Below are 25,960 nucleotides of genomic sequence, written 5' to 3' on the forward strand. Positions count from 1 at the left end.
GCTCCGCAACAGGGCTGGCCCTGGAGGCGCTGCTACCGTGGCCACGCAGCCTGGGGCCAACCCCTGAGGCTGGAGGCGCTGCAGCCACAGCATCTCTGGGCCAGCCAGTGCCTCCGGGGCTGGCCCTGGGCCACCTGGCCGCAATAGTGGTGCCTCCGGGGCCAGCCCCAGGCTGCAGTAGTGGTGCCTTTGGGCCGGCCCCGAGATGCCTGATGGCAGCGGCAGCACCTCCGGGGCTGGTCCCAGGCCACAGTAGCAGCACCTCCAGGCCGGCCCCAGGATTCCTGGCCATGGCAGCAGTGCCTCTGGGGGTGGCCTGTGGCTGTGGTGCCTCTGGGGGCACATCTGAGTAGCCACATCAGTGGCGCTTCTGGGGTTGGCCCTGGGCCACAGCTCCTCCGGGGAAGCCTGCGGCTGCTGGCCCCAGAGGCAGACCTCGTGGCCGTAGCAGCAGCACCTACAACATCCGGGATGGCCTGTGGCTATGGTGCCTTGGGGCCAGCCCTGGACCACATGGCCAAGGCAGCGGGGCCTCCTTCCAGGGTGGTTGCGACAACATGGCTGCAACTATTGCTTCAAGAGAGCACAAAGCCAGGTAGGGTTCCCCTTCATGCCCAATCCCCACCCTCCCCCACGCCAATACCATTCCTTCCCTCCTCCCCAAGACTTAGCACGCTCAAGTTGCTCCCACACTTTCCCTTGTTCTTGCACCCTGTCTTCTGGCTATATGCAGCACCCTCCCTTGTTCCTGTTCCCTCCACCTGGCCAGATACCCTACTCCCAGTCTGCTCCTGCACCCCAGCTCCCTCCCAGATCTTGCACCCCATTCTACTTGCTGAAAGCCCTGCCTCACGCATTGTACCCCTCATTTTTGTCCCTCCCTCAGAGCCTAAGGAGGTCCATAAAATTCACTAACTCCAGAACCCCAGAAAAGTAAATCTGGTCTATGAGAAGCTCTGAACCTCATTTCCCCCCGTCCCTTCCTCTCACCCCATGAGGCTGGGGCATCAGAGGAGTGAGGTGTCTCAGTTGGGGACACATCAGTGCGAGTTGGGGGGTTTGGGAGGAGTTGTTTTGCTTCTGACTTGTGTGATCCCCAACTGATTTTTTGTAGGTCATTGACCCCAGACCCAAAAAGGGTTCCCCACCCCTCCCATACATAAATAAAACATTGAAATCTTTTGTGTTGGACATAATATTTTACTTTATTTAAAATGTAGTTTGATAAACTAACATAAGAAAGTTAAAATACTTAATCTGTTTCATGATTTAAATTAAACTGTTCTTACTAGCTGCAGCTGGTTCAGAAAATAAAGTTACTATACCCATCAGGGTAGTTCTCAACCTTACCCCTTCTGCCCGAGGCCATGACCCTTCCAGGTCGGACCGTGGCCACTTCTGAAATTTGTGAAGTGGCCTCTCTTCCAAAATTATTGCCCACCCATGCCATAGTAGGTGGGGGAGCAGCAAGGGGCCACACATGGAGACTGGGACAGCTATAAGCCCATTGGTCCAGCAGGGGACAGGGATGTAATAAGGGACAGCTATCTACTATACATTTCACAGAGTTTGTCTGTGTGTCTGTCTGACCCCCGGCTGGAAGACATTCACCCCTCCCCTGGCAGTGCCTGCTGTTGCTGCAACAGCCATAGACAGACACTTCTCACCTGGCCCCAAGCTGCTGCAATGACAGTAAGCTGGGGTTGTCCTCTTGCGGCAGTCTGCATATGAAACCTCCATAACCTCCTTCATCTCTAGCCTCACCCCAAAACAATTATTTAAATGAAGAAAAACAAAATTTAATTGAGTTAAGAACCTGAGCAATGCCAGATAAATCATCCAGGTCTGAATAACTGGCATTTTTCACACAGATGCATTTGTAGAGAAATTCTTTTTGATTGGAAAAAAATAACTCACAAAATATACTGTTATAAAATGTTTTCTGCATTTAATGTGGAACTGAATATTGTTATTGAGTGTCATAAAACCTTATTGTTTAGGAAAAGGTTAATTAGGCCTCAAAGGCTACTTTTCTATGGAATATATTCCTTTTTATGACTTGCTAATCAGATACTAATATTTTGTAATAAAGATCTGTTATTTTTAGAGAAGGGTATTGAGGATTCAGCAGCATTATTCATTCCACAGCTGCCAAAAGGAATATGTGAAAGCAGAGAGTTTTTTATTGAGCCACGGAATGAAGAGGTCACCCTCAAAAAAGGCAGGAAGTTTCTGCATTAGTGCCCTCCACTGGCATCCTGTCAGGGGAAATCAGCAGTAAGTTGCAGTTGGGGTAGCTAACAGAGCAGACTGCCCAAGGGACAAGCTGACACAGAATAGCTTATTGTTTCTAACTTTTGTGATTTTTGTCAGATGTTTATGATATATGGAATTTTCTTAAAGCCCCAGCTGCTGGAAACACAAGACTGCATCAGAATCTTAAGGTACATCTACACCAGTGTTTCTCAACCAGTGGTATGAGTACTCTTAGGGGTACTCGAGAGAATTCTGGGTGGTACGTCAACACAACTGAAATTTGGAGAAAACTGAATTTTTGTTTTAAGTTTTATAGCGCTTTATTATTTTTGTACTTTTTAGACCGAACAATTTCATTGCCTGTCCGGCTACGATTAAGTTGTTTAAACAGATGTGTTGCAATGGTAGAAAAACATTTTGTGTGTCTGAAAACTTTAGGTAATGGGGGTACTTATAATTTTTTTAAACGGGTACTTGATTAAAAAAAAGGTTGAGAAACATTGATCTGCACTACAGATGAAGATTGAAGCTGCCTCTATTGATCTTCCAGGGTTCGAATTAGCGGTCTAGTTAAGACCGCTAATTCAAAGTAAGAGGGGCACTCTAGTCAATGCATGTAACCCTGCTTTCATGAGGAGTAAGGGAAGTTGAAGGAAGAATGTTCTTCCTTCGACTTCCTGCAGCCTAGACAGCGCCAAAAGCCGAGTTAAGGTTCTTCAACTTCAGCTACACAATTAACATAGCTGCAGTTGCGTATCTTAATTCAACTTTGTCCTGTAGTATAGACATACTCTTAGTTGTCATTTAGTAAAAGTTAAGCTTCTAGTTGTCAAAGTTGTAGGAACATAAACTTAAAAACAAAACCAGAAAGCAAATAAAAAGAACCATCAATTTTTTTTTTAATATTATTTTTAAACCAAGACTATGAGTTTTGAGATTAGACTCATGATACTTGAGTGTTTGGAGGTTTTGAGTAAATTGGGACTGGGAATTTTTTTACAAAATGGTTTTTGTTGGACATTGCTGATTCAAAACCAACACTCCTCATAGAAACATAACAGTTTTAAAATATACTTAGGAAGGGTTTCAACTCTGTGATGGAATTTTTGGTCAGAGACTGGGAAAGAAATCCCTAAAAAAGTCAGTAGCACAATACTCCAGGCACTCTTTTGGGATACCAGAGATCCACATCTAACTTCCTGCTCTGAACTAAGAAAAGCGGGAACCTAACCCAAGATCTCTTACATCCCAGATGAATGCCAGAACTACTGGATTACTTTGGGTATGTGTACACTACCCCGCTAGTGCGAACTAGCGGGGTAATGTATGCATACCGAACGTGCAAATGAAGCCCGGGATTTGAATTTCCCGGGCTTTATTTGCATAAGCCGGCCGGCGCCATTTTTAAATGCCAGCTTGTTCGAACCCCGTACCGCGCGGCTACACGCGGCACGGGCTAGATAGTTCGGACTAGCAAGCCATTCCGAACTATCTGTACACCTCGTTCCACAGGTTTAAACAGATGTGTTGCAATGGTAGAAAAACATTTTGTGTGTCTGAAAACTTTAGGTAATGGGGGTACTTATAATTAATTCCACGAGGCGTACAGATAGTTTGGAATAGCTTGCTAGTCCGAACTATCTAGCCCGTGCCGCGTGTAGCCGCGCGGTACGGGGTTCGAACAAGCCGGCATTTAAAAATGGCGCCGGCGGGCTTATGCAAATAAAGCCCGGGAAATTCAAATCCCGGGCTTCATTTGCACGTTCGGTATGCATACATTACCCCGCTAGTTCGCACTAGCGGGGTAGTGTAGACATACCCTTTGAGTGTCTGGTTTTTCCCACATTTTTTTCTTCCAAAATGTCTGTATCCTTCTAATATGTAACGAAAATAAATGCTAGAATCTTATATAGCAGGTCATACTATATGATCTCAGTGATTCTTTCCAGCCTTGGAATATATGAATTTTTTTATTAAATAGAATTTTTGTTTTCTTGCCAGCATTACTAATGCCTCTAGCCAGCATTGTGCAATTCTACCTATCTTTGTCTGTACTCCAGACTCTTCTATTTGAGGGGAAGGGCTTGGGGCTCTTCCATTGTCAGAGCACCTGCACATTGTAGTACACCTGCTTCAGTTTAGCATAATCAAAGGCTGAATGTAGCCCTGTCTGTGGCTGTATACTGCTTCTTTTTAAATATATAAAGAAATAGAAAGATATCACTTAACAGATGAAATAAAATGTGTTAAAGTGAGAGAATCCACTTGCATCATTATAATAAAATGTGTGTGTATCTAGCTGGCCATCAAAGTTTTTCTTATGCTGCACCAGTCTAGATGTGCCATACACTAAATCAAATGCTATAGGTTTTTTTTAACGTATAGTTAAAAAAAGATACTTTTGTGTTTCAGATCAACTCGAGACCAAATGGCCCTATCAACAATTCATGTAAATTCACCAAAGTATGAGTTTCCTTAGCAAATATATAAATTACATGCCATTAGTGTTCACCAAGTGGAGGCTGAATGAGTTTCTCATTCAATTACAATTGTGGGGGAAACAGACAAAATTTCATTTTCTCGCTATTGCTAGGAATTGAGAAAAACACATTCCTATATTAGTTCTAAATTAGAAAAATATAACAACTACAAAAATTGGACATGGAAATGTGCTAGTATGTCTTGATGAGCATAATAAAGTACATGTGGCATAAGACTGCATCCTGTAGTATAATGGATCTTCAGTTATAGTAATTGTGTTTATTCTGAGTAATAGGATAATACTGTTTGAAAATACAATGATGTGCAACCTCAGAACTAAGTGTTCCAAATACTAGTGTTTTGCTTTTAAATCTTGGAGCCCAGTACAAGTGTATTTCCAATTATTCTCCTTTTTGTTAGTGCAAAGTAAAACAATTTTCAGTTTAAAGTGTTCCTGATGTAAGAATGTGTATATGATATTATTTTAAATCATACTACAATCTCATACAGGGTGATGATAATTGTTTTGTCAAGAGTAAAATATATTATACTCTTTTAGTTATATTGTTAAACTAGACTCAGTATCGGGTACCCTGAGATAATATGCACAAGACATACAAATAATTGCATGGTAAGTACACTTTCAAGATAGGGTAGCACTTGAACATATTAAGATTGGGTTCAAAGTTTACTTAAAGCAAATTTTCAACATCTTTGTTTTGTATGAAAAATATAGTGTAATTTGCAGCACCAACTGTGATTAAAGATTCAATTCCCTAAGGATTTTCAAATGAATTTTTATTTAGTTTATGAGTTAATTGAAACTGATTTAAAAATGAGATCTTAAATAAATGTCCTGTATCTGACATTTTTTTACCCCTTTTACTAACAACTGTCTGGTTTCCTAATTTTCAAACTGCCCATATTATTACAATTCATTGTCAGCTAGCATTAAATGTACATTTGAATTAATTAGGTTGTGATTTAACAAAATTATTAATGATTGTTCTTATCCTTTCCATTATATTAACAACATTCCCCTGTTTAAAATGTCTTCACAGTATAATGTGAAATCTTAATCACAGCCTCAGGAATATAAGCAAATATTTAGGATTGATATGTGTTTATGGGGGAAGCATGAACTCATAATTAGGATCCTGCAAGGGAGATTAATGCGCTGCCTGTAGTGTGAATCCTTATCAGTTAGAAGCAGAAGGAAGTTCCCTGTGATAATACCGAGTCTGTTATTATCAGTATAAATGTGCTCTGCGGGCATTAGTGTACACTTTAAAAGCATCCCTTAACTTGGCATTTCCCTGCTTCTTAGATTTTGCACTGGGAGGCAGGGCAATCATTTAACTAAACTTTTAAATAAAGTTTTTGTTTATAAAATAAAATTCTGTATAACAAACCGCTCTACAGTATATTTAAAACAGAATAAAGTATTACACAAGTACCCTTTTCTTTTGTTGTAAACTCCACTCCAATTCATCTGATGAAGTTGGTTTTACCCATGAAAGTTTATGACCTAATAAATCTATTAGGGCAGCGTTTCCCAAACTATGGGTCACGGCCCGGTACCAGGCCATGGGAAAAAAATACTGGGCCTCAGTGTGGCTGCCGGGAGGGGAGCAGAGCGGGGCGGGCTGGGAGGAGGTGTGTGTGTGGAGGAAACCGGCCTGCGGAAGCAGGGTTGGGGGCAGCAGGGCTGTCCTGCGGAGATTGGGGCTGGCAGGATGGTGGCTGGCGGAAGCAGGATTGGAGGTAGTGGCAGTGCCAGCTTGAGCCACTCTTGCGCCCTGGACAGCGGGCGCACAGTGCATGCGCAGGCCCCGCCTCCTGAGTGTGCAGCACCCCGTACAGCTATAATCAGGCACCACATGGCCCCCGCCCTGGGTGCACAGCGCCCCTTGCACTCTGGGGGCGGGGGCCACATAGTGCCCCTTACAGCTGCAGTCAGGCACCCTCCATAGGTTGGCATCCCGGGCAGCTGCCAGGCTAGCCCCCCCCTTAATCCATCCCTGGGTAGCAGGGCTGTCCCGCGGAGATTGGGGAGGGCAGGCAGCGGAACCAGGGCTGGATGGGGAGGCTGGATGGGGGGCTGGATGGGGGAGATCAGGAGGAGGAGGATGGGAGAACCAGCTGCCGGAAGCAGAGCTGGACAGGGGCAGTGGGGCTGGTTGGGAGGGGGATTGTCAGGGGAGCGGGGCTGACCAGAGAAGATTGGTGGGGGGTGGGGAGGAACCGGCCGCCGGAAGCAGGGCTGGATGGGGGCAGCAGAGCTGGACTGGGAAGATCCAAAGGAGAAGGGGGGTGAGGAGAGGGACTGATCCGGGCACATGTAGACCCACGAGTTTATTGACCCACAAGTGAGTCCAGTCCCGGGGATTCCATTTTGCCCGCCCTCCCCTCCCCCCAAATACCCTCTCTCAAGTAGTTGTGAACTGCCTGGCTGGTAGACACACGCATGCAGGATGAGCACATCTACCAGCCAGCCAGTTTGCAACTACAAACTGATACACATAATTATAATAAAACTTACCTAATTAGAAAATACCAGACATTTTATTAATTTCTCAATTCATTTCCTGGATAAAACCCTCAAATACGGGACTGTCAGGTACAAAACTGGACACCTAGCAACTCTACCCTTCCTTGCACCCTCCGTCCTAGCCAGATACCCTACCCTCAATCTGCTCCTGCTCTCACCTCCTGGAGTGCCCATGCGGCGCCAGGTCCCCCAAGCCCTGGCCCAGGCTTGGCGGAGGATGCAGCCAGGTGAAACACTGAAAATGTATTCATTTTTCATTCTTTTTTTTATATGTGTTTATATTTTTGGGCTGCAAAAAACAGTACTGAAAAAAAAACGGGTTCCAACTAAAGTAAAAAGTTTGGGAAACCTTATCTAGCCAGCTTTCTATCCATCTTACAGTCCATTTATCCAACCCATATTCCCTTAACTTGCTGGCAAGAATATTGTGGGTGACTGTATTAATAGCTTTGCTAACGTTGGCACTGGGGGCTTTGGGAGGACCAGAAACAATTTTTGAATATTCATCATTTGCTTAATGAATATGCAAATTAATGTTACCAGTCCTCCAAAAGCTGGTGAATGGATTTACTGGTCCCCGTGTCAAAAAGTTTGGGAACCCCTGTATTAGGGTATGTCTACACTACAGCATTATTTCAAAATATCTTATTTCAAAATAGTTAATTCAAAATAAGTTATTTCGAAATAACACATCTACACACAAAAAGCATTTAGAAATAGTGTTTTGCTATTTCAAAATAGTACATCCACACTGAGTGGATGCTGAATCGCATTTAAAGCCGGCCAGAAGCAGGTCCGGCAGGGCATCAGGTCAGGAGTTACTTTGTGTGGCTGCTGCTTGAGGCTACTTGAGGCTTGTGCTTAAAGGGACCCTCCTGGACAGCCAGTTCTCAGCTTTCCTACCTTGATGAGGGACAGCAAAGCATTTCTTCTCTGTGTGCTCTGGTTGCCCTCACTAGAGACACCACAGCACTCTGCAACATGGAGCCAGAGCTGCCCTGGGCACTCTGGTGCTTCTCGTGGACGCGTTGCTGCGAGCCTGGCTGCACTTTCTGCAGACTGCCATGTGGGAGGTCCATCGGGGGTCTGTCAGTATCCAGGAGGCCCTGTGGGAGAGCTTCCACCCTGAGGAGCACTAAGAGCCTCCCTGGTCTGCCCCACTGGGGGCTTGTGCCTCATTCTTCCCTCACATCCTTCCACTTACCCCTTCCCAGCCCCTGTTCCTGATGTCAAATAAAATACATGTATTTTCATGAACACAAACGCTCTTTATTTAACAAAACCCGGGGAGGGGGGATGAAACGCTGGTGAGACAGGGGAAAGGAGGCAGGAGAGGGGAGAAGAGGGGGGGAAACCTTGGAGGAGGGAGTTGGAAGGGGGAAGAAGGGGGAGGGGAAGCTCAGGGCTCAGGGTTGGGGGTCTCTCCGGACCAACTTGAGTTTCATGAAAACCTGCTCCTGGGTTCACATGTGGCCTTTGGTGGCCAGTCTGGCAGCTATCCTGCCATAGACAGCCACATTCCTCTGTCTAGTGTGGAGATCATAAACATTGGGGGCATCCTCCCCAAACTTGAATAAGGTCCATGATTTCCACCCTGGACCAGGAAGATGCCCACCTTCTCCAGCCCCTGTCAGGCTCCTGGGAGCTAGCAAGCTGCTCCTGGGGAGCGGTGGAGGGCTGGCTGCCAGTGGCTTACTGGCTTATGTTTTGGGGCCACTGGGTCAGGGGCAGTGACTGCTGGCTCTGTACTAGCAGGCTTAGAGCTGGCACAGGCATTGTGGCCAGAACAAACCCCTTTAAGGGCTCCGGGGAGTGGGGAGGGAGAGCAGTGTTCTTGGTTGAGGCTGGAGTGGCCACCAGGGCACCCTGGGAAGGCTAGAGGCTCCCTATTTTGAAATGAGTGTCTACAAAGCACTTATTTGGAAATAGCTATTTCGAATTTGGCATTATTCTTTATGGAATGAGATTTACCAAATTCAAAATAAGTGCTCTACTATTTCAAATTAATTTCAAAATAGCGGTTTAGCTGTGTAGATGTTAGTAAAGTTATTTCGAAATAACTTTGCTGTGTAGACATACCCTTAGTATCTCCTCGTTTTGGAGTAACGGTAGTTCGGACTAGGAAGCCTAGTCCGAACTACCTAGTCCGTGCCGCGTGTAGCTGCACGGCACGGAGTCAACACTAGTGGACATTTAAAAATGGCGACGCCCGGCTTTATGCAAACGAAGCCCGGGAAATTCAAATCCCGGGCTTCATTTGCAACTCCAGTTGCCTACATTACCTCCCTAGTTCGAACTACGGTGGTAGTGTAGACATACCTTAAGGGTGTGTCTATAGTTCGGTGCTATTTAGGGATACTTTCGGTATCCTGAAATAGTTATTCCACGTCTTTTGAACAAGTCCGTTATTGCAAAATATAACAGACTTGCTATTCCAATGTCCTTATAAGCCTCATGACACAAAGATTAAGGAATGTTTTGGAATAGTGGTTTATTTCAAAATTAACTCGAAATAAGCTACACAAATTGCATAGCTTAAATTGCATAGCTTATTTCAAGCTAAGGGTACAGCGTAGACGTACCCTATGGTGCCACAGGACTCCTTGTTGTTTTTGCAGATACAGACTAACACAGCTACCCCTCTGGGTCTATTTTAATAGTAGAAATAAGAAATTTGCTTTCCCCTCACCATCCTTATTGAGCCAAATTTATCATTTCTAATTCAATGTATTTTCCATTACCCTGGTTCCACAATATGAATTTTAGATTATTCCAAAGCAAACAGAAATTTTAAACCTCAAATATGTATTCTATACACACAGTACTAATGATTCATGCAATTATATGAAAAGAATTAGGCCTATTAAAAACAAAATTCAGAAAAAGCTAATATATTTTAGTGATGGTGGTAGGGTTTTGTGAAATCACTTGTAGGGCTGCATGAAAAGTGTCAGCACACTCCCCACCAGCCAAACCGAGATGTTACATTTGTCTTTTGTTTAGAAAAATATCATAGTAGAAATTGGCAATATTTGTACTGATAAAAGTATATAGAATGTTACCAAGCTATATTCTGTTTTCTCTAAACACTTCCAAGTACAGAATTGAAATCTTGTTCAGTTGATTTAGTACCCAGTGACTCTCCTTTTCCTATCTTGATAAAAAAATGGCTTTATTTGTTTTCTTACCTGGAAGTTCATTCTCTTCAATTGATCCAATGGAAAAATTAGCTGGACTGATTGAAGGACTGGAAGTAAAGCTTGCATATCCAATGGATGAGTTGATTTCAAAATAATCATGCCTCTGATTTAGTCGGTGACATTCCAGAGCAGATACTATTGATGTTCTCTGTTTGGGCTGAAAAAAATCGAGTTCAGAGTGTAATTAGTTCAAATCTAGTCTTATTATTAGTTTTCCCTATCTGTATTATTTGACATTCACCCCACAGCATTGAGGCTCATCTCTTTCTAAAAAAATCTAGCCAGACAGGCTGTGTTTACTTATATCCAACTTTTTCTCCAAAATGTGAACAGAAGTTTTGTATACTTATCACCTTAATCCCAGAATACATTTTTGCTTCGGAAGAGAATAGGCTTCTACATATTTACCTACATTAATTGTAATCCTCTTTTAAAACATGGGGAGGGGCACTCCTTTCAGTAGCTGGTTCTGAAGTTTTGCTCTGCTTAATATATATCTTACAAAGTATTTAGATCAATCTCTCTGATGTCTAAATAATGAAAGTAGCAAACCAGTGATGATAGTAGATAAATTTCATGCAGCAGGGGTCAAGCAACTCCTCTGATGTTTTATTCATACAAGTAAGGCTCTTAAATTTGACTTAATTGGCCAAAGACTCTCAAAGATCTAAGAGCTTATATATAACTAAAGAGACAATGTCAGCTTAAAACCATATATTGGAAACATTCATTCCATCACCTATTTTCACAATATTCTAGATGATTAAACCTGAAATTATGAAAATGGAGGTTGAGTTTTGGTTAGCCTCCCAACATACCAAGATAGTACAGCATATATAGAGATCATCTGAAAAAAAGAATCTGCTTTAGGTTACATCCAGTGTCAGATGATGGCCCCTAGGAGCAATGGGCTCTTTGTTGGGGCACATGCCTATGCACACTCCTTCCTCAACACAAGATGTTAAAGTATATCTAGCTCAATTAAGTCAATTTCACTTGTGTTTATGGTCCACTTCATTTTGAGGTTATGAATGTTGAACTGTTTATTACAAAAACAGAAAATAGAATATTTTTTGCTGAAAAGCTACTGTTTCTATTAGAATGTTTAAAAAATCTTAAATATAATTTGGCGCCTATTCTGTAAAAGTTCTTTTCTTCGATAGCTAAATTTTGAGCATACTATGAAATTACTGTATCCTGTTAAAACTGAAAAAGATGTGTAGGTAAGGACAGACACCCGACTGGGACTCGTTTTCAGTCTGTGGAAGGAAATTAACTTCTTTAATAAGCCAAAAAAATATTTTATCCCTGCCATGGCTCATTCCTACCACCAGTAACTGCAGTGAAGATTTTCATGAAAGGAGACAGACAACAGCATCAAATAGGTTTGAGTAAGAGGTACTGATATAGGTCTTAGTCAAACTACTTCTCAAAATGGCCAAAACTACTAATGTATGTTAACAAATGTGCACCATTTATTTTTGCCAAAATGAGATTCACCAATGAAGTAATTATGTTTAAAGGAACATGTTGCAAGGTTGCTCATCTGTCAGATAAATATTCTTGCCCTGTGCCCATCCAGTGGTTTGATTTGAAGGCTTTGGGGAAGAGAGAAGCTGGTGTCATGGGAGTTATATCTGGTGTAATTGGTTTATTCACATGATTCTAGTTATTTTTAAACTGAGACAAGTCCAACATCACATTGGCAGCTCCAAACTCTGACTTGGTAACCCTGAGCAGCCATCTCCATCTTTGTTCTTCCAGGCCTCCACTCATCCTCTCATCTGCCATGGAACATTCTACTATGTCACTTGCCAGTCAGAACAGCAGCTGCACATTCGCCACACTGCCCTCAGCAGGCCTATTACTGCTCCGCTGATTTATCAGACATTATTAGTCTAGAATCACGTATGCTACTGGAACTTTTCTTTGAAAGTTTCTGTGTAAAGCTCATGCACAAATCGTGAAAACCCTATTTCATGAATTTCAAAGGAATGAATGCATGCACTTAAGCGTTTTGCTCAATTATGCTTCCAGCAGTTAGCTGCTAAGAAGCAATCTGTTGCTGATCTTAGTATTTGTCCTCATTCTAAATTCCAAGCTCTCATAGCAATTCCAACTGGCAAAGGAAGTGTATAGGGAAGGGAGAGAGGTATACTACAGTAAGCAAGAAGGGTTCCTTTTTGGTCACAAGTTATACAACTATTGGGGGGAACTCCTGTTTTTAGGGAGTACTTTTTACTTTCTTAAAGTGGCCTAACCTGCAATTGTATAGTAGCTATAGCTCAGTACCCCCTCAATAAGTGCTTTCATCCTACTGTGATAAAGATGCCTGAGCACTTAGTTAAGAAACTTTCAGTACAGCCACTCAAAGGACGGATTTTCAGAATTCATCCTCCAATCTTGCTTCCTGAAGAACTTTGGGATTACAAATCCACCTACTATATTAACAGACGGATAAGCAGGTAACCTTCCTACTCTGCTCTGAATATAGTCTACAATGTACATGGCTCAAATTTACCCTCTTCCTGAGGTCTGGCATTATTAACTTAACCAACAAAACCTAAACCTAATATTACAATTTCTTTCTAATCCTAGGGTTCTTCTACAGAACCTTCTCTATTTAAACCTTTATCCTAGAGGGGCAGTCTAATTGTGTTATACACTGATTGAAACTAACAAGAACCACCTGCAAGCATGCAGCAATTAGTATAGTTATGCAGGGTTCTAGCACGTGAACATCAGTGGTACAATAGAGGATTCTTATGCAGGGTCCTAGAAAATGTCATTCTATTACAAACTAGTAATTGTTCATTAATATATGCTAATTGCTTCTATTAGGATAATCCATCCAATACAAAGTTAAGTCACAGAAGAGCATTGAGAATGCCAAATTGACAGAGTGGTCTTATCTGCTGCTACTAAGAGCTGTCAACATTTTTCTTTATGAGAAAACTGATGACCTACAAGCTCCTTTGTAATATTCCTCTGCAGGAGCTTGGGGTCAAAATATTGATGTCATGAAGCATAGTCTCAAAGGAAAGGCTGAATAATACAGTCCATAGGACTTCTCTGAATTAATTATTGAGTGAATTAGAGTATATCTTTAAGAAAAAAAATCCATTTATAAATTTCCCAGGGTGGAGAAACAATGAAAGCCTAGAACAGAGTTTAAATATCATTGTTCATATGTACTGTGTCACAATCTTGAGAAAACATCAAAATGAAACAATGTCAATTTTTTGTAACAAGTCAATTTTCTGTAGCTATTTGATCAAAAATATTTTATATGATAAATAAAGCAACATGGAACAACTACAATCTAACTTGGTTCTCTATCATCTATTTAGAGCCATCTATAGATTTATGGCCTCTTGGAGGAGGCAAGTATATTAAGCATAATGGTTTCTCAACTTACCTATTTAAATATCAGTCTCATATTTCCTTACATTAGAAAAAGATATGTGTTTTATAAGATGAAAAATAGAGAAAAGGAGTAGTTTGAAAATCGTTCCATTTAAAAGTCAGTCAACATATAATGCAATGAAGTTAGGGTATGTCTATATTGCCACCCTAGTTCCAACTAGGGTGGCTAATGTAGGCATTCGAAGTTGCAAATGAAGCCCGGGATTTAAATATCCCGGGCTTCATTTGCATCTTGCCGTGTGCCGCCATTTTTAAATCCCCGTTAGTGCGGACTCCTTGCCCGCGGCTACACGCGGCACAGAGTAGGTAGTTCGAATTAGGCTCTCTTTAGGCCTAATTCGAACTACCTACTCTGTGCTGCGTGTAGCCGTGGGAACGGAGTCCGCACTAACGAGGATTTAAAAATGGCGGCGCCCAGCAAGATACAAATGAAGCCTGGGATATTTAAATCCCGGGCTTCATTTGCAACCTCGAATGCCTACATTAGCCACTCTAGTTCGAACTAGGGTGGCAGTGTAGACATACCCTTAGAGAATGAAGTCCACTGTTCATCCAAAGAGCAGGAACAATGTGGGTAGCGACAGTTCAGGCTTTGCACCTGTGTCTTTCCATGAACCACAACTTGGCCTGGAGAGATCACCATTCTTGTCTCATGCTTAGTCTAATTACTAAGATTAGCAGCTGTGTTAGATAGGATGGGTGCTGGCTTTTTCCGAGTTGACGAAAGGCTTAAACTCCAGTAGCTAAGGAGTGTTGGCAGTGAGCCAGGAGAGCCAACAGTTGAAGGTGTTGAGATTTGAATTGGAATATATACCTGCCAGCTGTTTTTCCTTTGTGTGAATTTTAACCTATGAGTTGGGGGAATGAGATGAATTGAACTAAGTAAAACTACCATGCGTACAAAGAATACTGGGTGTGGAAATGGACTGGACCTTGAAGCATGAATTGTGAGTAGAGAGGGAAATATCTATTTAGACATGATCAGGTTATTTTATTTTTTTGTTGCATGGTTAAACTTGTGTCTGCTAAGTCCATGTGCCAACCCCCATACACTGTAACTTTAAGATGAATCCCAGGGATGAAAATTGTGTTTAAATTGTTTTTTTCTAAGTTGCTTTAAAACAGCTAGCAACTAAGTATGCTTTATCAAGTATATATATATTTTTTAATAAAATCACCTTTTTTTTTTTAAGACTATGGTTTGATTCTTGAGTCCTGGAAGGTAACAGAAGGTCTGTGACTAAGACTGAGAGGTCAGCTATTAGAGATTGCAGATTGTTCTCTCTTTTTATTCAAGCTCTCCTGTGATAGAATAGCTTGGGGTTCCCCTCTGGAAGAGATTCCAAGTGCTTTTTCCTGGGTTCAATAAGGAAGGGGTTTTCACTTGGTGGTGGCAGCCTATCTCCCAAGGCCAAGGAATATGTGACCTTGGGGAGCTTGTAAGCAGAGGCCTATAGAGAGAGGCAAGGTATTTTTAAAGTCTCTTGCGGGCCCCCACCTTCTGCACTTGGGAGTGCCAGAGTGGGGAACAGCCTTGACAGCAGCAAAATGGATGCCTACTGTGTATTAATTGTACCTCTCCTTACCTAGATCTGGACTGAGAACAACAAATAGCCATAAAATGTCACCAAACTACTACTGAACTGGGTTTGACTCAGACTAGTAATCTAGAGTTGAAAAGATTTGATTGTTCCATTACCAGTCTCCCAAGACAACAAAAAATAACAAATAGCCCTATGCTGTTTTTAAACTTTTTTCTGTTAGGTTACCTCTATACAGCAGTGCTATTTTGGGATACCAGAAGTATCCCAAAATAGCTATTCCGTGCCTTTAAATGAACCCATTATTTCGAAATATATTTGAAACAGGTGTGCTATGCTGGTGTACCTGTAACCTTCGTTCCACAAGGGTTAAGGCACTAGTAGGAATAGTACTTTATTTTGAAATTTGGCACTGTGTAGACAGCACCAAATTTCAAAATAAGCTATTTTGAAATTGCTTCAAAATATGCTACGCAATTTGTGCAATTAACTTACTTTGAGGTGCAATGTAGACATATCAGTACAGACTAACACCGCTACCCCTCTGAAACCAAGACAACTAGTTCTTCAAACATCAAAATAAATGAACAAGTAGAAGAAACACGGTCTTAATTATCTGCATTAATTTTTTTCATACCTATAGATATTAAAATGTCATGTAACCATATCTCAAATTATGACTATGACTAAAAGTAAAGATAAAAAAGCAGGCAGTTTCAGCATTCATACTGACAATCTTGCTTTTTATCTCTTAACATCTTAATTCAAAGCAGCAGGTAGTAATTACACTGTATTTAGCAGCAAATATGTCCCAAGCAGCTACAAGAGAGACCTAATAACATGAGGAACATTTTAAAACTGAAAGTAGTAAAAAGAAATATTTGCATTACTTTAACCATAAATTATTCTTTGCTACAAAGGCAATAAACTCTAAAGCTAAATATATTTAATTTTATTGCTAGCCAAAAAATTCCTACAAGTTGAAACTTTTTAGTCTGGTGCTCTCTGGTCTGGCATTATTTTAGTTAGCCAGATGTCCACTTATCATGGATTGGCCAAGTTTCTCATGGTCCCATAAAATTTGTTTATAACCACCAGTCCTGGCTCTTTGGCTGTGTCTAGATTGGCAAGTTTTTCTGCAAAAGCAGCTGCTTTTGCGGAAAAACTTGCCAGCTGTCTACACTGGCCACTTGAATTTCCGCAAGAACACTGACTTCCTACTGTCTGAAATCAGTGCTTCTTGCGGAAATGTTATGCTGCTCCCGTTTGGGCAAAAGTCCTTTTGCGCAAAAGGGCCAGTGTAGACAGCTCAGATTTGTTTTGCGCAAAAAAGCACGTCTAGATTGGCACGGACGTTTTTCCGCAAAAAGTGCAAGGTCTGACATATGTGGCCTCTGGGAGGAAGGAGGAGGTCGCGACAACGACGCCGATGGTTGCGTTCGGTGACCCAAACCGTCCAACACCACAGAGGGGGGCACGGGCCCCTGCTACTTGTGGTATGCCCACGGTGTCCAGAAAGGCCACTGCGGATGCGGCAGCCAAGTCTGCTGCACCTGTGAATGGTCATGTCGATGCTGGGAACAGGATCTATGGGCCGAGGAGGCTCCCGAAGACCCCGACCTGATGAGGAGTGGGGGGCAAACCTGGCCATGGACTCGGGCTTCCCAGCATGTGCACGGCGGGGACGTGCCGATGCCTGTAGCGGCACCGGGAGACCCAGGCCTAGTGCCGAGAGAGTTGTTGGCGCCTGCAGCACCGGGGGACCCAGGCCCGGTGCCAGAAACAGTGTTGGCGCTGAAAGAGATGTCTGGAGGCCCAGTCCCGGTGCCAGTTGCATCGCCGGTGCAGAGCATGGCGGTGCCGAGACGAACCCTGAAGAGGACGACATTGCCGTCGGCTGGGGCACCGGCAAGGTCCACATGGTTGGTGCCAGTGCTTGTGACGGTGTCGAGATGTGTGTCGGTCCCAAAGAGCCCAGTGCCGATGAAGGCGACGGTGCCGCAGACATTGCCACAAGGCTAGGGTGGTACGGCACCGGTGCAGCCAAATGAGGAGCCGGGAGAGAGCCCAGCACCAATGGGGGTCGAGCCCAGTCGTATGCCGAGTGGGGCTTAGGTGCCGGCGTCAATAACTGAGTCAATGCCAGGGCAATCGGTACTGGTCCCACGAGGGACGGTCCCGACGCATAAGGTGCCTGAGCCTGCCGGTCATGCTGGTGCGGAGGCGAAGCCAGAGCCAATATGGCCTCTGGTATGGGTGATCTCAACCCTTCTGCCTCAACCGACGATGGAGGGGAGGTGGTGAGACTGATGAGGTCCTGTGCCACCTCAAAGATATCCGGCGTGGACAGACCGTGCGGGGGCAGTTGCCCTGGGCTGGAAGGGCGTTCTACTCGCTTACGCCGCACCGCAGAGGATGTGTGCACCAGTGAGTCGGCACCACAGTGCAGGGCCGGCGTGGTCTTCCGAGACGGGGATCTTCCACGAGACTTTTTCGCCCTCTTGGATGCCGGAGAGTGAGACCGGTGCTGGGATCTCGACGCCGAGGCCCAGGCCCAGGCCCAGGCCCAGGCCCAGACCCAGGCCCAGACCCAGACCCAGACCCAGACCCGAGGCAAGACATCTCGCGTGGACGCCAGTGCACTGCGCACCGTAGGGTGGCCAGTCGGTACCGGCTGTAAAGCTGTTTCCATGAGGTGCAAAGTTTTAGGAGGGAGACCCTCTCCCTTTTAGTGCGCGGCCTGAAGGACTTACAGATCTTACAGGCGTCTGTGAGGTGGCTCTCACCCGGACACTTCAGACAGCTGTCGTGTGGGTCTTCTTTGGGCATGAACTGTGCGCAGACAGCGCATGCCTTAAAGCCTTGCGGCCCTGGCATTCCTCACACCCAAAGGGGGAGGAGGAACAAAGGACAAAGGAAACACTAACTACCTAACTAATAGAACTATTTACAATGCTAAGAGAGAAACGGGAACCATTAATTAAACTAAGAGAGAGACACACTCCAACAACTGTCACGGGCGGTAAGAAGGAACTAAGGTGGTGCAGCACCGGCAGGGGTACTTATGCCCCGCCATGGCGGCACCACTCCAGGGGGCGCCCTACCAGCGCTACGGGTACCACTAGGGAAAACGCTCCGGAAGATGCGGTGCACGCGGTGAGCACACCTAATTCGAATGGACATGAGCAACCACTCGAAGAAGAAGCATCCGTGCCAATCTAGACGCTCTTTTCCGCAAATGCTTTTAACGGAAAAGTTTTCCGTTAAAAGCATTTGCGGAAAATCATGCCAGCCTAGACATAGCCAGTGTGTTCTGTGCTTTTATTTAGCTCTAGTTTACCACTTAATGCCTTCTAAGAGCCCTGTAAGCAGTGGAAGTGTTATTAATGCTCCCGTGGTTTGGCGAATTCTCTGGTTCAGCATGGGGTCAGGTCCTGAGGGTGCCAGACAAGAGAGGTTCAACCCGTAGTGACTTCTGTGTCTATCAAAGAGGATTCTGAATTAATACAGTGTGATCTCCAACATGCTGCTCAGTTAACTTTCAGCTGGTTCACACTTCCTCAGTTCTCAGGATGACCTGATAGTATGTTAGCATACTTCCTTGGACAGCTGAGAGTTACTGACACACACAAAAATGGCACAGCTGTCATTGTCCTTTTGTGTATTTTTGTGTGCACCGGATATGATGGTGCTTTCTGTTCTTGTGTATTCATAGTGCCTTTTCTGTTTGTTATTCTAGTTCCTCCTCCTGACCCCTCCTCTGCTGGATGAGGTCATCAAATGCAAGCAATCAGTTGAGCTATTCTTTCTCCTCCGCTGCTTCATTTCAGGCAGCTAGTTTGCATGACATGAATAGTTGGGATGAAGGAAGGTATGTATAGTTCTTCTCCTCTTGGGCCCCAGTTTTAATTTCTTAGAGTCAGCTAGCTACAATGAGTTCTGAGGTGGAACACCTACTGCAGCTCTCCCATTGCCAGGAATTCAACTGCTTCCAAATTCAGTGCCTGGCAAACCAAGTCAGCTGGGACCAATAAATGCTCTCTAAGGCTATGACTACACTGCAGAGCTTCTCCGGGATACCAGAGGTATCCCGGAAAAGCTCTGCTGCGTCCAAGGAACATGTGTGCTTTTCCAAAAAATAATTTGGAAAAGCAGATGCAGTTTTTTGGCATCCCTGTAAACCTTGTTCTACAAGGAAGAAGGGATGTTCTGAAAGAGGGTTTTTTTCCGACATTTGGACCTGTGTAGACAGGCCAAATGTCGGAAAAGCCTCTTCCGGAAGAAAAGTGGAAAAAGATACACAAATTGTATTGTAGACATAGCCTAAGTAACTGTACTCCCCAATTGGTGAGAAAAGCTAACCAAGCATCATTTAAAGCCTTTTGCAACAGCAGCACAGTGGCTGCCTTGTGTATTCCACGTCTGTACCTGTTGCAGGCCTACTTCTGTCTGACACTTGTTCCAATTCTTGCCAGCTCTTTTTCAACCCTAGTGTCTGCTTACCTCTGAACTCCTGGCTCTGACCACTGGCTTGCCTCCTGACCATGCTTCTCTGGCTCTTCTCTTTGGTGCTGCTCTGACCACTAGGATAGACTCCTGTCTCCATCCACTACATTGTATTATCAATATCTTGTGTGACACCCATTTTGTTCTGATGCACTAAATCTTTCAATCTTTGGGGGTGGTACTGGTTCCCCAAAGATTCACTGTTAATCACATCTTGGGAAACATGATGTCTGATGTTTTGAATCAGAAGGTCAAAAATTGACAGTTTATTATAGATTCAGATTTTCTAAAGACCTCTGTTTCCAGCTATTCCAAAATGTCCAATTTAAAACGTAGCATACATTAAATCCAGTCCCCATTATTTTTGAAAATCTGGCAAATAATGTGTAACATCAAAGAGTGCTGTACATTTTCTAATGATGACTTGAGTATGTTTGATGATTATTCCATTGATATAGAAAAGAACAATGGAAACATTTACAATGCCAGTGCTGTACCTAATCTGCAGGCACTGAGAAAACGTTAGCCTCTGAGATTATGAAAAGTGCCACATTCACAAACTTTATATGCCCTATAGTCACTGAAAAATTTCTGCTGAATTATTCATTGAGACTTTTAAATATTCTTTGATCCACTATTCAACCATTTACCTTCAAGAGGCCTGATCCTGAAATACCATAGAATCCAAAATGTTGCGGATGCTCAGTACATCAAAGCCTGTTAAACCACTGGATCCGGCCTGCGGCCACCTCACTAAAGCCCTTATTAAAAAGCAGATCAGCCGCTTTGAACAACTGGCTGCTAATTGCTCTGGATGCTGGGGAGAAAGTGGGAGGCTTCGCATGCTGCTCCCGCCCCTTTGCAAAATCCCTCAACTCCCATTGGCAGGGACAGCTTGGGAAGCCTTCTCCCCCACTCACTTCCCCATGCCTGGAACAGAGCCACATGGAGCAGCCAGCCAATCAGCCTGGGACTGCAGTGCCTCCCACCCAAAGCCTGCCTCTGCACCCTACCCCTTCTGTCCCCCCAACTTCCTGCCTCAGCCCACCACCTCCTCCTGCCCCAAGTCACCACCCAAAGCTTCTGTATCCCCTCTCTCCACCTCCTCCAGGTCACAGCTACCTCCCAGACCATACACCCCTTCCTACACTCCTTCCCCAGGCCAGAATCCTGTCCTGCACCCCTCCCTAGCTCTGCACTCCATTTCACTGCCCCGATCACCACCCAAATCCTCTGTATCCCCTTTTCCCAGGTCATAACACCCTCCTAGGCCCTGCACTGCCTCCTACAACTCTCCCTCAGGCCAGAATCCTCTGCTACACCTATACACTCTCTCAAACCCTGCACCTCAAGCTCCTCCCCCAGATCATAACTCTCTCCTTCACCCAAAATCTCTCTCAGAGCTCACACCCTATTCTGCACCCCAGTCCTCTATCCCCCAAGCTCCCTTCTGAACCACACACACCATCCCAGACCCCACACTGCTCCACAGAAGTTCAGCCCTTGACCACTTACCAAAATCTTGGGAGTGGCCTCCCATTAAAAATTAATGACCATCCCTGGCCTATATATTGTAAATAGACATATGTGTAAATCTGAATTCCTCTGAATTAGAAAACTAAAACTTAAGGACAATTTTAGACAGCATCTTCAACAAGAGAAAAATATCTGCTCTGAAACACATCACTACTAATAGTGAGGGATACTCACATGCTTAAACTTATATACGTGCTTAAGTTCCTTGTTGAACCAAGGATGAATTGAAGCTTAAATGCACTCAAACAGCTTGTTTTCTTTTTTCATCACTACTGTGTATTGAACAGATGTTTTTATTTTCATATTTGCTCAGCTCTAATTAAAATAATCTAATTGGAATAATGTTTTATAATGAGCTGTTAAAAGACAAGGTCTATTACAATGTTCACGATTAATAATATTTTAGTTAAAAGTGTTAAGTAGTCACTAAGTATCTATTATTTTCTAAACAAGGATTTCTGAATATCCTGCTCTGGGGATACTATCAGCCTTCTCCCCACTAATTATGTCAGAAAATATACTTTCATTTCAAAATTTGAACAACCTGTATGGAAGTATATTGGAATACTGTGGAAGTTTTTTTCCCATTCTACTTGTATTAGTGTATATGAATTGTTAAATTTTTAAGGAGACATTGATAGCATATTTATTGTTTCTTTGTTATGACTATTTCAGAAAACATTTGTGCATTCAGAATTACTAGGATAAGAAAGGTTTTGAACTATTTCCAGTAGAATCGGGAAGTTACTTAGGGTACATCTACACAGCAGAGCTAAAGTCAATTTAAGTTATGCAACTTCAGCTATGTCAATTACGTAGCTGAAGTCAAAATAGCTTAACTCAGCTTTAGGCACTATCTACACAGCAGGAACTCGAAGGAAGAACACTCTTCCTTCGATTTCCCTTACTTCTTATAAAATGAGGGTTACAGGAGTCAGAGTAAGAAGTCCTCCAGGTTGACATTATTTTGAAATAAAGGCTTGCAGTATAGATGCACTCTGTTATTTTGGAATAATGTCAGTTATTCTGAAATAACGCTGCTGTGTAGTCATACCCTTAGCTTTAAAAATAATTCCATATAAACATATATAACAATCTGAGAATCAGGAACTAAGGCTATCTTTTCACAGCAAATAAACATCCATGACTGGCCCAGGTCAGCTGGTTCGGAAGACTTAGGCTGTGTGACAGGTTTGATCAGAAGGTCCCCATTGGGACTGTCACCCCGTGTGCTGGTGATGCCAGTAAGCCCACCTACCTGCCCCACCACCTTGTCCCGCTGGGCCAGAAGCTCTGGTTCTCCCCCGCCCCTCGCCCCGCAGACAAGGCACAGAGTTGGAAGAACAGCCTCCTAGCACAGCAAAAATGATTCTGAACCAGCTCAGCTCTAAGAGGGCTCAGCTATGAGGCAACTGAAAACACCCAGGAACACAGCCTCAAAGAAGACCAAAACCCCACACAAATCCATCTTACTCTGTATAAAGTTTACACAGAAAAAGCTCATACGATCAGTTCCCTTTATCCATGAGAGAGCCATATGCACAGTGGTTGCTCTCTGTTAGTAACAATTATATACACTGGGCTTGATAATAAACAAAAGTGTTTTAGTAAGTATAAAAAGTAGGATTTACATGATTGCAAGTGAAAACAATCATGGAATGTAGGATTGCAAATGAAAACAAGCTGGAATGTAGGGTATATCTACATGGCAATTAAAAACCTGCAGTTGGCTAGTGCAGACTTGAGCTCGCAGGGCTCAGACTACGGGGCTCTTTAATTGCAATATAGACTTTAATTGAAATAGAGGCTGGAATCTGGGCTCTAGTACTCTGCAAGGTCCCAGAACTCAGGCTGCAACTCAAAACTAGAGAAATGGTCTGAGGTAAACAGGATGAAGTTTAATAAGGGCAAATGCAAAGTTCTCCATTTAGGAAGGAACAATCAGTTTCACACATACAGAATGGGAAGTGATTGTCTAGGAAGGAGTACTGCTGAAAGGGATTTAGAGGTCACAGTAGACCGCAAGTTAAAGATGAGTCAACAGTGTGACACTGTTGCAAAAAAAAGCAAACATGATTCTGGGATGCATTAACAGGAGTGTTGTGAGCAAGACATGAGAAGTCATTCTTCTTCTCTACTCTGTGCTGATTAGGCTTCAACTGAGTATTGTGTCCAGTTTTGGGCACCACATTTCAAGAAACATGTGGAGAAATTGGAGAAGGTCCAGAGAAGAGCAACAAGAATGATTAAAGGTCTAGAGAACATGAGCTATGAGGGAAGACAAAGAATTGGGTGTATTTAATTTGGAAAAGATAAGACTGAGAGGGGACTTGATAGCAGCTTCAAGTATCTAAAAGGGTATCACAGGAAGGAGGAGGGGAAATTGTTCTGCTTAGCCTTTGATGATAGGACAAGAAGCAATGGTTTTAAATTGCAGCAAGGGAGGTTTAGGTTGGACAGTAGGAAAAACTTCCTGTCAGGGTGGTTAAGCACTGGAATAAATTGCCTGTGGAGGTTGTGGAATCTCCATCTCTGGAGATATTTAAGAGCAGGTTGGATAGACATCTGTCACGGATGATCTAGACAGTGCTTGGTCCTGCTGTGAGGGCAGGGGACTGGACTTGATGACTTCTCGAGGTACTTTCCAATTTTAGTATTCTGTGATTCTATGACTGCACTTGAAAAGCCCTGCAGCATAGGAGCCTGGGAGTCAGCTGGTATGGACCAGCCATAGGTGTCTTATTGCAGTGTAGATGCATTAGTCTATTCAAATGCTGATTAACAAATGACTTGCTGTAAATCCAGAGTACTTTGCTCAGTGTGCTGACTAATGCACATAAGACTTTACATGGGAGTTGAGTGGGCTAGATTGCAATTTAAAGATATTATATCAATCTAACACACCCCTTCTATAGCTCTAGTGCACACAAGGCAAGATGTACTTTAGTACATGGTAAGTGTTCAAGATAAAGCTCAAAAGGGGTTTTAGATTTTAGGAGGTGTTACTTAGATCACGATATCTTTCACAATCTAACTATACAACTTTAAATCACAGTCTAAACAGAGTCCCTGTATACCACTCTGTCAGTATCAGAAAGTCTTATAGTGGTCATAAATGGTAATTTACAACCGTTTTAAGGAACTCTTACTTTTGCAGAGTAGTATAAGTGGGCTTCAGTGTAAATGAGCTCACGAGCTCCTACAGCACTAACAAAACTGAATCTGAAAATAAAAGAATAAAGGGCTTAAATAAAATCAAGCAAACGAAAGGAAAATCCATATTATGTCAGCTTTTACAACAGTGTTTCCAAAAGTGGAACTTTGTTCATTTACAGAGTCACTCTTATAGTTTATGGAAACTAACAATTATGTGCTATAAAACATGCAAATATTAACTATTCAGAATGAAAACTCTGATGTCACATGGTATTTTTTAAAAAAGTTTCCAAGCATTCTTTTCAGCACAAAGGATTGTCAATAATTTCAAAGTGAGAGGAACATGCCTGAGAGACAGCTTGATGTTTCATGCAAGCGTAACTCATGGCCTGAAATTATACTTGCTTTTCCAGGCTAAAATTTAATAATCAAAATAATTTTTGATGGCGTTAGACCAACACAGAGTTTGCCTGAATAAGATGAAAAAAATAAGTTTCACCATCACTTACGCGTACACTAAACTTCAAAGCATTCTTGTTTGTATGTAAAATGATAGCTTTGAATCAATTTCAAAGAATATCCTAGACATCAATGGACATAGGCCTATTGATTATGGCGAAAAGCATGATTCAGAGGAAAATCAGGGCCTCTACAGTGTCTGGCTCAGCAGGCAGAGGAATGCTGAAGGTGCTGTCTTCTGGTTCCCATACATATCAGAGGCAGCTTCTTTAACTTTCTGCCTAGAGACTGTCTATAGCCTGGAGTCTAAAAGAAATTAAAAAGTCTTAAAAGGGGTTAGAGGGAGCAGAGGACTTGGTGAGGCAGTGGAACATGAGGGAAACAAGGATCCAGAATGGATTGTGAGGAGGTGGTAAAGTGGGTAGAAGATGGGGATAGGTGTATGACCATGCAAAGGACCCAGCAGCTCTTGAGTATAGGGGTCGGGGGAGCTTAATAGACAATCAGAAAACTGCACATTCTGGCACTTGCTGTCCCATCAAGTCACTCCCTTGGTATGTCCCTATGCTAGATAGAAAAGAGGAAAAAAGTGGCATAGCAGTTTAGTCCGCCCTTGTGCTAGGGCTGTTCCCTGTGGGTTGTTCCTGTTCCCCTTAAATCCTCTCTACTCTGTCAGAATGGCATAAAGGGGCCCTAGCAGGGACAACATATGCCCCTAAAATAAATTAAGCTGTATATTATATATTATCATTATTATTCATTATAGAGAGCAACCAAGATCAGGGCCCCATTTTACTAAGGCAGGACAGTATATTCAGAATAATAGCCCCTGCTCAAAAGAGTTTGCA

General features: G+C 43.2%; 1 protein-coding gene across 9 annotated transcripts in view; it reads right to left on the minus strand.

The window, feature by feature from the left end:
• The window catches only part of ANKS1B (ankyrin repeat and sterile alpha motif domain containing 1B), an 823,383-nt gene that overhangs the window by 507,505 nt on the left and 289,918 nt on the right, over window positions 1–25,960 (minus strand). For all 9 annotated transcript variants that reach the window (XM_075933985.1, XM_075933942.1, XM_075933974.1 and 6 more), the window contains one exon: window positions 10,477–10,645. In XM_075933985.1, the coding sequence (XP_075790100.1) occupies window positions 10,477–10,645 (169 nt within the window). The remainder of the gene's footprint in view (window positions 1–10,476; window positions 10,646–25,960) is intronic.

Source organism: Pelodiscus sinensis, chromosome 1 (genome assembly GCF_049634645.1).
Source record: "Pelodiscus sinensis isolate JC-2024 chromosome 1, ASM4963464v1, whole genome shotgun sequence".
Lineage (NCBI taxonomy): Eukaryota > Metazoa > Chordata > Testudines > Trionychidae > Pelodiscus > Pelodiscus sinensis.